This window comes from Rattus rattus, chromosome 1 (genome assembly GCF_011064425.1).
Source record: "Rattus rattus isolate New Zealand chromosome 1, Rrattus_CSIRO_v1, whole genome shotgun sequence".
Classification (NCBI taxonomy): Eukaryota; Metazoa; Chordata; class Mammalia; order Rodentia; family Muridae; genus Rattus; species Rattus rattus.
Genome location: NC_046154.1, coordinates 3,184,483 through 3,200,451, shown reverse-complemented (window position 1 = coordinate 3,200,451; position 15,969 = coordinate 3,184,483). Strand labels below are relative to the sequence as shown.

The window sequence follows — 15,969 nt, the reverse complement described above, 5'->3', positions numbered from 1 at the left end:
TTAACCTGCTCCCATTTGTTAGGGCACTCAAATGTGGAATGGGACTTGTCTTGTCTAACATTCATGTCTTAACTTGCCAACCAGGATGTCAGTTACTCACATACATGTCTCTTTCTGCCGAGTAGGGTGTCAGTTCCCAGGGAGGTCTTAGGAACTTAAATTTTACTGGACCACTACTCAAAATGGAAGTCTTATTTTAAGTAGTTTCTTATATTTCTTATGTTGGGGTTCATCCAGGGGCAGCTTATAAAATCAAATATCATAAGAGCTTAGACACAGATGCAGGAGGTGCTGTTGGGTGGTTAATTCAAGTCTGAGCTTACTGTGGGTAACGATACAAAACAGTTCTATGGACTTCTGTCATGATTGCTTTCCAAGGGCACAGAACATAACAGACTATGTCATCAACTTGGCATTAGGAAGTTTCCTAGTAACAGCAGAAATGTGAGGAAGTTTGCTTATGTAGCAGGCTAGCCAGGTAACAGTCACTTAGGCCTTAACATCCCTCTGAGGTGAGCTAGGAGAGATCCCTAAACACTCTCCTGTAGATGTCTCTAGCACACCTCGAAGTGTCCATACTGACTGAGATGCCTCTGGGCTTGTCTATAAAGTGGAAATGACCTCTATCTTAGATGCCCGAGAAAATAAAAATAAAAAATATATATCCAAGCAGTTGATAACTCATAGCATGAAATTAATATGCAAGTGACTATTATCAGAGTGATCGGTCTCGGGACATCTGCCCTTAGAACGTAGTGGATTCTAACCAGGCTCACTGGTGGCACTACCATAGCCCTTCATCCAGGCGCCAGCACAGTTTACCAGCCCAAGAGAGCATCCGAGCTGGCTCCACGGCTGAGCTACATCGTGGTAAGACCAGAACAAGGCAGACATGTTCCCACAAAAGACAACGTGTGAAAACTATCATAAGGGGCATGGCAGGCTGTTACAGAGTCATGTCTGACAAAAGGAATTATGGAGGGGGCGATATCTGTACCAGATCTGTATCAGGGGTGGGAAGCTCTGAAGAAGTTGGAGTTTCTTGAAGGGAACATGAGGAAAGAAACCACAAACCTGACAAAGTCACCATGGGCACCTGCCTTTCTCTCATGGCCAGCCATGCCAGGCACTGACCTCCTGTAGCTGTGATCAGGCTGTTCATTCTGTGTCCAAGCTCTTGGGCATCTGACCCCTCAATACTCAGAGTGGACCGTTTCCCCCAGTGTTTTATATGGCTGAAGTCCTCAAGACCAAAAAAGTGAAATACTATTAAAATGGGGAAGGAATAATATTATTTTCAACAGGCCAAACTGAGTGTATTAGAAACTTACCAAGCTGAGGAATTTCTGACCAAATAAATTTAGTCAGACGAACTCCCTCAGATAGCTCAAGTACTTGTTTGTTTTTGTTCTCAGTTTTTGGAGAAGAATTTATCACAGAGGGAATTTCGGAGTTAGCCAGAGGCCCTGGCATGCATGTGTGCATGCAGATGCAAACATCCATGTCCTTTAACAGAGAGGAAGTGACTTATGAATTACGGGAGAGAGAGAGAGAGAGAGAGAGAGAGAGAGAGAGAGAGAGAGAGAGAGAGAGAGAGAGAGAGAGAGCGCTGGTATTGTTGTTGAATCCTGTCATACTACCAGACTCCCTTTTATGGGAAATGAGGATTTGAAGGGTCAAAGGTAACCCAATAAAAGAAGCAAATAAAATTAATAAAGCCAGATGGTAGGGTACATTTTAGCCCTTTAATAAAAGAATGTGCCACATCGACACATGTCCTCTAAGGCAGGTTATTAATTGAAAATGAAGAAGGTAAGGTGTCTCCTGTGCAGCTTTATTTTGTGAGACAAGGTCTCACTGTGTAACCCTACCTGGCCCGGAACTCTCTATGTAAAACAAGCGGGCCTTGCTCACAGTCCTCCTGCCTCTGCACCCCAGGTACTGAGATTAAAAACCTCACTGTGAAACTTTGAAGTACATGTGGGCTAGAGGATTCTATGAATTGATATTTCCTAGGAAAGTTTTTAAAATACAGTGGCTACTTTTGAGAAACAAAGCTAAACACTAGGGAGAGAGATTTATCGGAAGAGAAGAGCTTGCTCACAGCTGCCCAGAGCATGAAGCTCAAATGTGCTGCGCCCTCTGCAACACGCCTTCCTTCATCCCGGCCCTTCCTGTTTCTTTTGCTTTATTTTATTTAGTTGTCAAAACAGAACTTTGGAGAAACTCTCGGAGCAGAAATTCAAGGCCCGTTTTCTTGTAGGATTGAGGAGAACAAATGGAGGAATGTCCAAGTGGGGGACATAATAAAGCTGGAGAATGACCATCCCGTTACAGTGAGTACCTCCTCTGGCCATGGCGTCTCCCTTCTCCTGGTGAATTAGGATCCGGGAGCCCCTATAGCATTTGCCTCCGCCTCTCTTAGGTCCCTTTCAGCTGCCTCTGGAGAGCATCAGCTCCTCAGGCAAGAAGCTCTTCTTGTCCATCTCTCACCATAACTTCAGGTGAAATGGAGCAATTTTGAGAGGAGTGTGTGCTCACGGTGGTGGGCCATTGACAATAAATGTAAACCAAGAGTCTGCAGCGTTCCTAGAGTGGACGTCTATTTCTGAGGGACTGTGTCCCATCACACTGTTAGGAGCTGCCTCCTGTTTCCCTCCTCTTTGACTTTTCTGATTGCAGGCAGATGTACTGTTACTCTCTAGCAGTGAGCCGTATGGTCTGACATACATTGAAACAGCAGACCTGGATGGGTAAGTGTTTCCTCCTAATATTACATTAAGAAAATCTAGCCAAATCAGAGGGAAAGTGTGATGCAAGAAATTAATATTGTTCTCATGTGGAAGTAGTAATTTATGTTCCAGAAAACTAAAAATATCTAAATGAGAAAAGACAAGAAGCCACAGCAGGGCACCCTCCAGTCTAAGTCTGAGCCATGGGTAGCAATAATGAGTGTTCACTGGATACAGAATCCAGAAAATAAATTCCAAATTCTCTGTCTCTAAACTTGGGTCAGTCTGCCTTCCTGCCTGCGACTTCTACAACTTGTCTTTAATGCTTGTAGATTGAAAATATTTGAAAAAAGTTTACTCCATACTGAATATGCACAGATCTTTTACATAGGATTTGTGTTGTACAAAGAGAGTTTGTATTGGTTATATGCAAATACAGAACCATTTTATAAAATAAATCTAAGCATTGATGAATTTAGGTGTTCATGTGCAATCCTAGAACCAATTGCCTGAAGACACTGAGGGAGGGACAGCTATATTCCATGATGTTAACTAACATTACAGATAGGCGTAGGATTGTAAAATTTCAGAATGGGGTTACAAAGTTTCCAGGAGGAAATTTAAACAAAGTAATTGTTATCTAAAAAGAATTTAAAATGGACCTTATTTACTCACAGAAGCTAAGGTCTTACTTACTTGGGAAGATGGAGGCCATTTCATAGACTTGTGTTTGTGATGTGCTTGTGACGGCCATTCTTGGTTGTCAACATGACCACATCTAGAATAAACCAAAACCCAAGTGACTGGGCATTCCCATGACGGAGAGGGATCTTTTCTTAATTAGATCTTTTGAGGTGGGAAGGTCCACCTTTGGTCAGAGCTGTACCAGTGACAGCCTACATAAAAGACATGGAAGGAGGGCATGCCCAGCCTTCACTGAGCCACTGGTAGGAGAGTGTACTTCTTCAGCATTCTGGGACAGGAATGGCACCTGACACATCCAGCCTTGTGGACTGAACAACTACTGGATTCTTGGACTTTTTGTTGGGAGACAGCCGTTGTTGGATTAGCTGGCTCATAGCCTGTAAGCCACTTCATAAATATCTGTTTTCCAGAGATCTAAACGACTTCTGTGAACAGGTTGTTCGACTCCCCATTCCCAAAGGGGTTATCATCCACAGGTTGAGAACCACTGTTGTAGATTTCTGGAATAGACTTCCAACTTGCCAACACCTCCATTTACTGAAGACCCCCTGGTATTATTGGAGCATGTTAAAAGCCCATGGTTAGAAATATTTGAAAGGCTTGCTCATGGAATTAAGAATTTAGTGACTCTGTACATAAAACTTTTGACAATTTGTGGGAAAATAAGGAAAAGAATACTGCTGGTTGTATCTAGCGTTTCTAGATAAATTGACAACAGAAAACTTACACAAACTTATTACAGATAAACTTAATCAGCTTCTAGTACCCCAAGATACAGTGGCAACGGCAAAGAATGAAATGACTGCCTGGCTCCAGATGTGCATCAACACTCTGCAGGCCCCAAGTGTGCCCTGGAAGAGAATCTTCTCTCCAGCAGAGCACAAGTTGCAGAAAATCAGATAGAAGCCCCCGTTGTTAGGTTGACTAAATTCCAACAAAAACTCAGATCCCAGCCTTGGATTGGTAAGTTGGGATCCTGCAAGTGGGAATGGAGATGTGTGGGAAGACCCTACTGAGTCTGGAGACTTTGAACCCTCAGATTCTGAAGGCTTTATCACGAGTGAGGAAGGAGTGCCTTCACCCCTAGCCCAGGGTGTATACCAACCCCCACCTCCTGAAGAAATTGATTCTTCCTTGTCTACTAATCAGTCAGTAATCTTCCCTGAAGGAGACTCTAAGCAACATAATACCACTGTCTTTCGGGGCCCTCCAATGGTCTCTAGACCTAGAACCAGACTTAAGGCAAGGCAGGCTCCTAGAGGGGTAATAGAAAGTTTAGCCTGTGAGGAGGTGCACTATACCACATAATGAGTCGTCTACTTCATTCAAATAGAAATCTTGTATGTACAAAAATGGATTTTAAGAGTGAGGGATAGTAGTGGAAGGAATAGAAAACTAGATCAGGCGAGTTTATTGCTATGGACTCACAGAATGGATGGAGATTCTAGGTTTAATATGGAAGCTCACACAATTAAACAGTGCATGTCAAAAGTTTGTTTGACACCTAAAGAAATGTTCAACATCTTTAGTCATCAGGGAAATGCAAATCAAAACAACCCTGAGATTTCACCTCACACCAGTGAGAATGGCTAAGATCAAAAACTCAGGTGACCTCAGATGCTGGTGAGGATGCGGAGAAAGAGGAACACTCCTCCATTGTTGGTGGGATTGCAGACTGGTTCAACCATTCTGGAAATCAGTCTGGAGGTTCCTCAGAAAATTGGACATTAAACTGCCTGAGGATCCAGCTATACCTCTCTTGGGCATATACCCAAAAGATGCCCCAACATATAAAAATGACACGTGCTCCACTATGTTCATCGCAGCCTTATTTATAATAGCCAGAAGCTGGAAAGAACCCAGATGCCCTTCAACAGAGGAATGGATACAGAAAATTTGGTACATCTACACAATGGAATATTACTCAGCTATCAAAAACAACGAGTTTATGAAATTTGTAGGCAAATGGTTGGAACTGGAAAATATCATCCTGAGTGAGGTAACCCAATCACAGAAAGACATACATGGTATGCACTCATTGATAAGTGGCTATTAGCCCAAATGCCTGAATTACCCTAGATGCCTAGAACAAATGAAACTCAAGACGGATGATCAAAATGTGAATGCTTCACTCCTTCTTTAAAAGGGGAACAAGAATACCCTTGGCAGGGAAGAGAGAGGCAAAGATTAAAACAGAGACTGAAGGAACACCCATTCAGAGCCTGCCCCACATGTGGCCCATATATATACAGCCACCCAATTAGACAAGATGGATGAAGCAAAGAAGTGCAGAAGTGTAGATCTCTCCTGAGAGACACAGCCAGAATACAGCAAATACAGAGGCGAATGCCAGCAGCAAACCACTGAACTGAGAATAGGACCCCCGTTGAAGGAATCAGAGAAAGAACTGGAAGAGATTGAAGGGGCTCGAGACCCCATATGTACAACAATGCCAAGCAACCAGAGCTTCCAGGGACTAAGCCACTACCTAAAGACTATACATGGACTGACCCTGGACTCTGACCTCATAGGTAGCAATGAATATCCTAGTAAGAGCACCAGTGGAAGGGGAAGCCCTGGGTCCTGCTAATACTGAACCCCCAGTGAACTAGACAGTTGGGGGGGGGGGCGGCAATGGGGGGAGGGTGGGGAGGGGAACACCCATAAGGAAGGGGAGGGGGGAGGGGGATGTTTGCCCGGAAACCGGGAAAGGGAATAACACTTGAAATGTATATAAGAAATATTCAAGTTAATAAAAAAAAAAAAAGTTTGTTTGAATGGTTGAAGCATTTGTCAAAAGATAGTCTACTGAAAACGGGTGGAGATGCCTGATGTCCCTTGGCTTAGTGTTGATGAAGTATTTTAAGACTCAGAGAAAGTACAGTGCTACAGTAGACATGCTGTAAAAGACTCACAATGGGAAGGCCCAGAAAACAAGCCCTTCACCAATCCTGTAAGACACTATGTAAAAACCACACCCCTCAACTTAAAAGCAATAAGAGATAGTTTACTTTGGCGCAGTTTTGAGTGACCGTGGCTCAGGAACACAGATTGGGTTACCCCAAATTCCATGTTCCCATGTGGAAGCAGTTTCACAAGGTGTACTGGCTGGATTTGTGTGTCAACTTGACACAAGCTGGAATTATCTCAGAGAAAGGAGCCTCAGCTGTGGAAATGCCTCCATGAGACCCAGCTGTAAGGCATTTTCTCAACTAGTGATCAAGGGGGAGGACCCAGCCCATTGTGGGAGGTGCCATCCCTGGGCTGGTGGTCCCGGCTTCTATAAGAAAGCAAGCTGAGCAAGCCAGGGGAAGCAAGCCAGTAAGTAACATCCCTCCGTGGCCTCTGTGTCAGCTCCTGCCTCCAGGTTCCTGCCCTGTTTGAATTCCAGTCCTGACTTCCTTTGGTGATGAACAGCAATGTGGAAGTGTAAACTGAATAAACCCTTTCCTCCCCAACCTGCTTCTTGGTCATGGTATTTGTGCAGGAATAGAAACCCTGACTAAGACACAACGTTTTTATAATTTTACACAATATAAAAAGTTGTAAATTCAAGAAAACGTCAAATACATTGGTAGAGCTGGGCATGATGGTAGGTATCAGGAGGCAGAGGATGGCAGATCTCTGAGTTTGAGGCAAACCTAGTCTCTATGTAGTGAGTTCTAGGGCATCCAAGGCTATGTAGAGAGACCTTTTCTCAAAAAAAAAAAAAAAAGTAAACTCCACTGGTGCACACCCCACAGAGGCAGGCAGAGTGAGATGGAGGGAGCTAGCTAGTCTATAGGCTGAAGATGCTACTGATGAATTTCTTAGCTCTTGGATTGGCAGAAGCTAGAGTTCCACTAAGTCAATAGCTTCTAAGAGGTTTTTACTTAGTGTCACTGGATATTAGTTCAGATCAGAGTGGGACAAGGATGGCTCTTTGGAGGGCTAAAACTAGCCTAAGATACAGTAGCCCCAGAACCTACAAATTTTCAGTCTCTCTACAGTACTGAAATTCCAGTTGTTCCATCAGTCCCTGCAGATGTAGAAACTTCTCAAAGGAGTTTCTGTTCACAGCCAGACACGGCTTCTGTTCAGGAATTCACTCTCCAACACAAAATGATGAGGGGTAGCAGCACATTTGAAGAGCTTTGTAACCACCATTTCCCTTGTGGAACACCTGAGGGTTGGAGATGCCACTGCTCAGTTGGATAAATTAAATGCATGGCCATGTGTCAGCACTGGATCGCCAAAGGCAGAGTGATAATAGTTATTACAATGGGCAGGAGAGGCCAAGCACTGTCCATAGTAACTGACCCATAATGGGCAGCACAGGCAAAGTGATTTTTATGGTGGCATGCCTCAAATGGACTTATGGTACTGGATCATGTACTGGATCATGAAGATTCCAGGTATGAAGTAGATAAGAAGCCTACTGTATTTTTGTTTGATCTGTATGGGCACAAAATTTCTCCAAAAAAAAAAAAAAAACAAAAAACAAAAAACAAAAAACAAATGCTGCATTGGATCATGGCAAGAGAGAATCTCAGTTGGTAAAGCAATGTTCAGGTTGTGGGCCATTATGCAGATCCAGAACCCCTTGGACGAAAGGACAGCCAGGTTTTCCCGAGGGAGGCCCTTGATGAAATACCTGAGTTGTACTGTTAGCTTTTCTTCTACCCTTCCCCAGAAGGACCTACACTCTCTTCTAAGGGTAACTGCACACTGGAGAAAGCAATCAGTCTTTCCAGGATCTATTAGGTACTGGTTCTAGGAGGCCCCACAAAGCACTATGGTCCTACAGCTCAAGGGCTTAAGAATTTCAGGTGATTAATGGAGTTTTGGCTAAAGTTGAGCTCACGGTGGGTCCACTGGATTCCTGAACTCATCCTGTGGTCATTTCCCAAGTCCCAGAATGAATAATTAAGATAGATATAATTAGAAGTTGGCAGAATTCTAACATTGGTTCTATGATCTACAGAGTGAGGGCCATTATGGTTGGAAAGAGTAAGGGGAAGCCTTTGGAAGTTGCCTCTGCCAGGAAAAACAGTGAATCAAAAACAGTGTTACAACCCTGTAAGAACTGCAGAAATTAATGCTACCACCAGGGACTTGAAGGATGCAGGGGTGGAGAGTCCCACCACTTCTCCCTTTAATTCCCTATCTGGCCAGTGCAGAAGATGGCTGGATTGTGGCGAATACCAGTTGACTATCGACAGCTCAATCAAGGAGTGACTGTAATTGCAGCTGATGTGCCATATGTGGTGTCCTTACTCCAGCAGATAACACATCTCCTGGTAGATGGCCTGCTATGTCGTGTGCAGCTGTTGAGCTAGCAAATGCCTTTTTCTTAGTACTTCCCATGAGGACCACAAGAAGCGGTTTGCTTTCTTTTGGTAAGGCCAGCAGTATACCTTTATAGTTTTACCTCAAGGAAATATTAAGTCTTCATCCCTGTGTCATAACTTAGTTAGAAGGGATCTTGATCATCTGTCTCTTCCACAAAATATCACACTGGCTCACTATAGGACAACATTGGGCTGATTGGACCAAGTGAGCAGGAGGTAGCAACCACTCTGGACTTCTAACACAAGAAGATGAATGAAAACAAACAAACAAAAGTTCAAGGGCCTTCTACCTCCGAAATTCGTTAGAGTCCAGTGGTGTGGGGCATGCAGAGATAGCCTGTCTAAGGGGAAATGTAAGTTATTTCACCTGGCCCCTCCCACCACCAAGAAAGAGAAACACAGTGTTTAGTGGGTCTGTTTGGATTTTGGAGACAACACATCCCTCACTTGGGTGTGTTATTCCAAGCCATATACCAAGTGACTCTAAAAGCTGCTAGCTTTGAACGAAGCCCACAACAGGAGAAGACTCTCGACAGGTCCAGGCTGCTATACAGGCTGCCCTACTACTTGGATCATGTGACCCAGCAGACCTGACGACACGTGAGGTGTCGGTGGCTGTTTAGAGCCTCTGGCAGCCCCTGTAGGTCAATCAGAGAAGAGACCTTCGGGATTTTGGAATAAGGCTCTACTATCATCTACAGAAAAATGATTCTCCTTTTGACAGATAGCTCCTGGCCTGCTATTGGACCTTAGTGGAAACTAACATGTGACAATGGGTCACCAAGTCACTGTTCGACCTGAGCTGCCTGCCCATCATGAGGTGGGTGCTATCAGACTCGCCAAGCTATAAACTAGGATGTGCACAACAGCAATCCATTACCAAATGGAAGTAGTTTTTCATGTGATCCAGTGCAGGCAGGTCCTGAAGGCACAAGCAAGTTACATGAAAGCGTTGCCCAATGCCTATGGTGTCCGCTCCTGTTCCACTGCCTTCCACTCTCAAGTTCATGGGGTGTTCCGTATGATCACGTGACAGAAAGAGAAAGCGAGGGCTTGGTTCATTGACCGTTCTGCATGTTATGCATGCACCATGCAGAAGTGGACAGCTGCAGCAACCCACCCCCTTTCTGGGACAACCCTGAAAGATGCCAGCAGAGAGAAATCCTCACACCGGGCAGAACTTAGCCGTGCACGTTTGTATATTTTTCTCGGATGGAGAAATGGCCAGATGTGCAGTTGTTCACAGATTCACGGGATGCTACCAATGGATTGACTGGGAGGTCAGAAACTTGGAAAATTAATAAGAAAGACATCTGGGGAAGAAGTCTGTGGATAGATCTCTTTGAAGGGGCAATGGCTGTAAAGATAATGTATTTCATGTTAATGCTCATCAGAGGATAACTTCAGTAGAGGAAGGAGCTCAATAATCAGTAGATAGGATGACCCATTCTGTGGACTGTCAGCCTCTTTCTCCAGCCATCCCTGTCATTGCCCTGTGGGCCCATAAACAGAGTGGCCATGGTAGCAAAGAAAGAGGTTATACATGGACTTGACAACATGGAGTCCACTCACCAAGGCTCACCTGCCTACAACTGTTGCTGAATGCCAGACCTGCCTAAAGCAGAGACTGACAGAACTCCAGGTATGGCACCATTCCCCAGAGTGACCAGCCAGGAACCTGGTGGCAGACAATGCTTTGTCTTTACTTGGATAGATATTTCTGATTCTGGTTATAGATGTGCATTTCTTACATGTAATGCTTCTGCCAGAACCACCATCTATGGACTCACACAGAATGGCTTATCTGCCATCATGGTATTCCACCCAGTATTGCTTCTGACCAAGGAACTCACTTCACACCCAGAGGTGTGTGACAGTGAGCCCACAATCACGGAATCCACTGGCCTTACTATGTTCCTCACCAACATAAGCATCTAGTCTGTAGAAGGATAGAATAGCCTTTTGAAGACATAGTTAAAGTGCGAGTTAAGCAGCAGCACCCTGGAATGCTGAGGCAGGGTTCTGCCAAGAGGCATATGCTTTGAATCAGCATCTAGTATATGATATGATTTCTCCCATAGCCAGCATTCATGGAATCAAGGAGTGAAAAAAGGAATGGCTCTACTCACTATCACCTCTAGTGACTCACTAGGAATACTTTTGCTTCCTCTGCCCATTCTGCTGGCCTAGATGTTTTGGTTCTGGATGTGGGGAGGGCAGGGGACACTGCTGCCAGGAGCCACAACAAACATTCCATTGAACTGGAAGCTCAGACTTCCCCCTGGCCACTTTGGGCTTCTGATGCCCTTAATTCAGCCAAGAAAGGAGGAAGAATGTTAGGAGGAGTGATTGGTCCTGATTATCAAAAGGAAGTTGGATTGCTTCTCCACATTGGAAGTAACTAAGATTATGTCTGGAGGCAACTGGGAGATCCTTCAGGGCCAGCGTCTCTTGGTGCAACCATGTCCTGTAATTAAAGTCAATAGGAAACTACAACAACCCAACCCAGGCAGATGACAGAGAGCACAGACATGTAAGGAATGAAGGTATGGGTCCCTCCTCCAGGAAAAGGCCCAAGACCTACTGAGGTTCTTGCCAAGGGTGGAGAAAATACCAAGTGAATAGCAGAGGAAGGAAGGTGGGTATAAATACCAGTTAAGACCATGTGACCAGTTGCAGAAACAAGGACTACAACTGACATGAGTGTTTTTGTCATATTTTGCTAATAGTGCTTTGTGCAGATATCTGTGTTTTCTTTCCTCTATTTCTTTGTCATATAATGTAACATCAACTGAGAGGATATCAGTGATTATCTTGTTTGTGTTGAGGTCTCAAAGGAACATCCTTCAAGAGACACTGCCACCTATTCTGAAATTTTTTTTTTATTAATTTGAGTATTTCTTATTTACATTTCGAGTGTTATTCCCTTTCCCGGTTTATGGGCCAACATCCCCCTAGCCCCTCCCCCTCCCCTTCTTTCTGGGTGTTCCCCTCCCCATCCTCCCCCCCCTTGTCGCCCTCCTCCCAACAATCACGTTCACTGGGGGTTCAGTCTTAGCAGGACCCAGGGCTTCCCCTTACACTGGTGCTCTTACTAGGATATTCATTGCTACCTATGAGGTCAGAGTCCAGGGTTAGTCCATGTATAGTCTTTAGGTAGTGGCTTAGTCCCTGGAAGCTCTGGTTGATTGGCATTGTTGTTCATATGGGGTCTCGAGCCCCTTCAAGCTTTCCAGTTCTTTCTCTGATTCCTTCAACGGGGGTCCTGTTCTCAGTTCAGTGGTTTGCTGCTGGCATTCCCCTCTGTATTTGCTGTATTCTGGCTGTGTCTCTCAGGAGAGATCTACATCCGGCTCCTGTCTCCTGCACTTCTTTGCTTCATCCATCTTGTCTAATTGGGTGGCTGTATATGTATGGGCCACATGTGGGGCAGGCTCTGAATGGGTGTTCCTTCAGTCTCTGTTTTAATCTTTGCCTCCCTATTCCTTCCCAAGGGTATCCTTGTTCCCTTTTTTTTTTTTTTTTTTTTTTTTTTTTTTTTTTTTTTTCGGAGCTGGGACCGAACCCAGGGCGCCTTGCCCTAGCAAGCGCTCTACCACTGAGCTAAATCCCCAACTCCCCTTGTTCCCCTTTTAAAGAAGGAGTGAAGCATTCACATTTTGATCATCCTTCTTGAGTTTCATGTGTTCTAGGCATCTAGGGTAACTCAAGCATTTGGGCTAATAGCCACTTATCAGTGAGTGCATACCATGTATGTCTTTCTGTGATTGGGTTAGCTCACTCAGGATGATATTTTCCAGTTCCAACCATTTGCCTACGAATTTCATAAAGTCGTTGTTTTTGATAGCTGAGTAATATTCCATTGTGTAGATGTACCACATTTTCTGTATCCATTCCTCTGTTGGAGGGCATCTGGGTTCTTTCCAGCTTCTGGCTATTATAAATAAGGCTGCTATAAACATAGTGGAGCACGTGTCTTTTTTATATGTTGGGGCATCTTTTGGGTATATGCCCAAGAGAGGTATAGCTGGATCCTCAGGTAGTTCAATGTCCAATTTTCTGAGGAACCTCCAGACTGATTTCCAGAATGGTTGAACCAGTCTGCAATCCCACCAACAATGGAGGAGTGTTCCTCTTTCTCCGCATCCTCGCCAGCATTTGCTGTCACCTGAGTTTTTGATCTTAGCCATTCTCACTGGTGTGAGGTGAAATCTCAGGGTTGTTTTGATTTGCATTTCCCTTATGACTAAAGATGTTGAACATTTCTTTAGGTGTTTCTCAGCCATTCGGCATTCCTCAGCTGTGAATTCTTTGTTTAGCTCTGAACCCCATTTTTAATAGGGTTATTTGTCTCCCTGTGGTCTAACTTCTTGAGTTATTTGTATATTTTGGATATAAGGCCTCTATCTGTTGTAGGATTGGTAAAGATCTTTTCCCAATCTGTTGGTTGCTGTTTTGTCCTAACCACAGTGTCCTTTGCCTTACAGAAGCTTTGCAGTTTTATGAGATCCCATTTGTCGATTCTTGATCTTAGAGCATAAGCCATTGTGTTTTGTTCAGGAAATTTTTTCCAGTGCCCACATGTTCGAGATGCTGCCCTAGTTTTTCTTCTATTAGTTTGAGTGTATCTGGTTTGATGTGGAGGTCCTTGATCCACTTGGACTTAAGCTTTGTACAGGGTGATAAGCATGGATCGATCTACATTCTTCTACGTGTTGACCTCCAAATGAACCAGCACCATTTGCTGAAAATGCTATCTTTTTTCCATTGGATGGTTTTGGCTCCTTTGTCAAAAATCAAGTGCCCATAGGTGTGTGGGTTCATTTCTGGGTCTTCAGTTCTGTTCCATTGGTCTATCTGTCTGTCTCTGTACCAATACCATGCAGTTTTTATCACTATTGCTCTGTAATACTGCTTGAGTTTAGGGATAGTGATTCCCCCTGAGGTCCTTTTATTGTTGAGGATAGTTTTAGCTATCCTGGGTTTTTTTGCTATTCCAGATGAATTTGCAAATTGTTCTGTCTAACTCTTTGAAGAAATGGATTGGTATTTTGATGGCGATTGCATTGAATCTGTAGATTGCTTTTGGTAAAATGGCCATTTTTACTATATTAATCCTGCCAATCCATGAGCATGGGAGATCTTTTCATCTTCTGAGGTCTTCTTCAATTTCCTTCTTCAGAGTCTTGAAGTTCTTATTGTACAGATCTTTTACTTGCTTGGTTAAAGTCACACCGAGGTACTTTATATTATTTGGGTCTATTATGAAGGGGGTCGTTTCCCTAATTTCTTTCTCGGCTTGTTTCTCTTTTGTGTAGAGGAAGGCTACTGATTTATTTGAGTTAATTTTATACACAGCCACTTTGCTGAAGTTGTTTATCAGCTTTAGTAGTTCTCTGGTGGAACTTTTGGGATCATTTAAATATACTATCATATCATCTGCAAATAGTGATATTTTGACTTCTTCTTTTCCGATCTGTATCCCCTGACCTCCTTTTGTTGTCTGATTGCTCTGGCTAGAACTTCAAGAACTATATTGAATAAGTAGGAGAGAGGGGCAGCCTTGTCTAGTCCCTGATTTTAATGGGATTGCTTCAAGTTTCTCTCCATTTAGTTTGATGTTAGCTACTGGTTTGCTGTATATGGCTTTTACTATGTTTAGGTATGGGCCTTGAATTCCTATTCTTTCCAGGACTTTTATCATGAAGGGGTGTTGAATTTTGTCAAATGCTTTCTTAGCATCTAATGAAATGATCATGTGGTTTTGTTCTTTCAGTTTGTTTATATAATGGATCACATTGATGGTTTTCCGTATATTAAAGCATCCCTGCATGCCTGGGATGAAGCCTACTTGATCATGGTGGATGACTGTTTTGATGTGCTCTTGGATTCGGTTTGCCAGAATTTTATTGAGTATTTTTGCATCGATATTCATAAGGGAAATTGGTCTGAAGTTCTCTTTCTTTGTTGGGTCTTTGTGTGGTTTAGGTATAAGAGTAATTGTGGCTTCATAGAAGGAATTCGGTAGTGCTCCATCTGTTTCAATCTTGTGGAATAGTTTGGATAGTATTGGTATGAGGTCTTCTATGAAGGTCTGATAGAATTCTGCACTGAACCCATCTGGACCTGGGCTCTTTTTGGTTGGGAGACCTTTAATGACTGCTTCTATTTCCTTAGGAGTTGTGGGGTTGTTTAACTGGTTTATCTGTTCCTGATTTAACTTCGGTACCTGGTATCTGTCTAGGAAATTGTCCATTTCCTGCAGATTTTCAAGTTTTGTTGAATATAGGCTTTTAAGATCTGATGATTTTTTGAATTTCCTCTGAATCTGTAGTTATGTCTCCCTTTTCATTTCTGATTTTGTTAATTTGGACACACTCTCTGTGTCCTCTCGTTAGTCTGGCTAAGGGTTTATCTATCTTGTTGATTTTCTCAAAGAACCAACTTTTGGTTCTGTTGATTCTTTCTATGGTCCTTTTTTTTCTACTTGGTTGATTTCAGCTCTGAGTTTGATTATTTCCTGCCTTCTACTCCTCCTGGGTGTATTTGCTTCTGTTTGTTCTAGAGCTTTTAGGTGTGTGGTCAAGCTGGTGACATATGCTCTTTCCTGTTCCTTTCTGCAGGCACTCAGCTATGAGTTTTCCTCTTAGCACAGCTTTCATTGTGTCCCATAAGTTTGGGTATGTTGTACCTTCATTTTCATTAAATTCTAAGAAGTCTTTAATTTCTTTCTTTATTTCTTCCTTGACCAGGTTATCGTTGAGTATAGCATTGTTCAACTTCCACGTATATGTGGGCATTCTTCCCTTATTGTTATTGAAGACCAGTTTTAGGCCGTGGTGGTGTGATAGCACGCATGGGATTACTTCTATCTTTTTGTACCTGTTGAGGTCTGGTTTTTGACCAATTATATGGTTAATTTTGGAGAAAGTACCATGAGGAGCTGAGAAGAAGGTATATCCTTTTGCTTTAGGATAGAATGTTCTATAAATATCTGTTAAGTCCATTTGGCTCATGACTTCTCTTAGTCTGTCTATGTCTCTGTTTAATTTCTGTTTCCATGATCTGTCCATTGATGAGAGTGGGGTGTTGAAATCTCCTACTATTATTGTGTGAGGTGCAATGTGTGTTTTGAGCTTTAGTAAGGTTTCTTTTACGTATGTAGGTGCCCTTGTATTTGGGGGCAGATATTTAGGATTGAG

The 15,969-nt window shown here is 43.3% G+C and overlaps 1 protein-coding gene across 1 annotated transcript in view; it reads left to right on the top strand.

Annotated features, from left to right (window-relative positions):
• Nucleotides 1–15,969, top strand: part of LOC116891124 (phospholipid-transporting ATPase FetA) — a 110,060-nt gene that overhangs the window by 35,033 nt on the left and 59,058 nt on the right. Inside the window, exons 8-9 of the mRNA XM_032891849.1 lie at nt 2,264–2,336; nt 2,683–2,753. Of these exons, the coding sequence (XP_032747740.1) occupies nt 2,264–2,336; nt 2,683–2,753 (144 nt within the window). The remainder of the gene's footprint in view (nt 1–2,263; nt 2,337–2,682; nt 2,754–15,969) is intronic.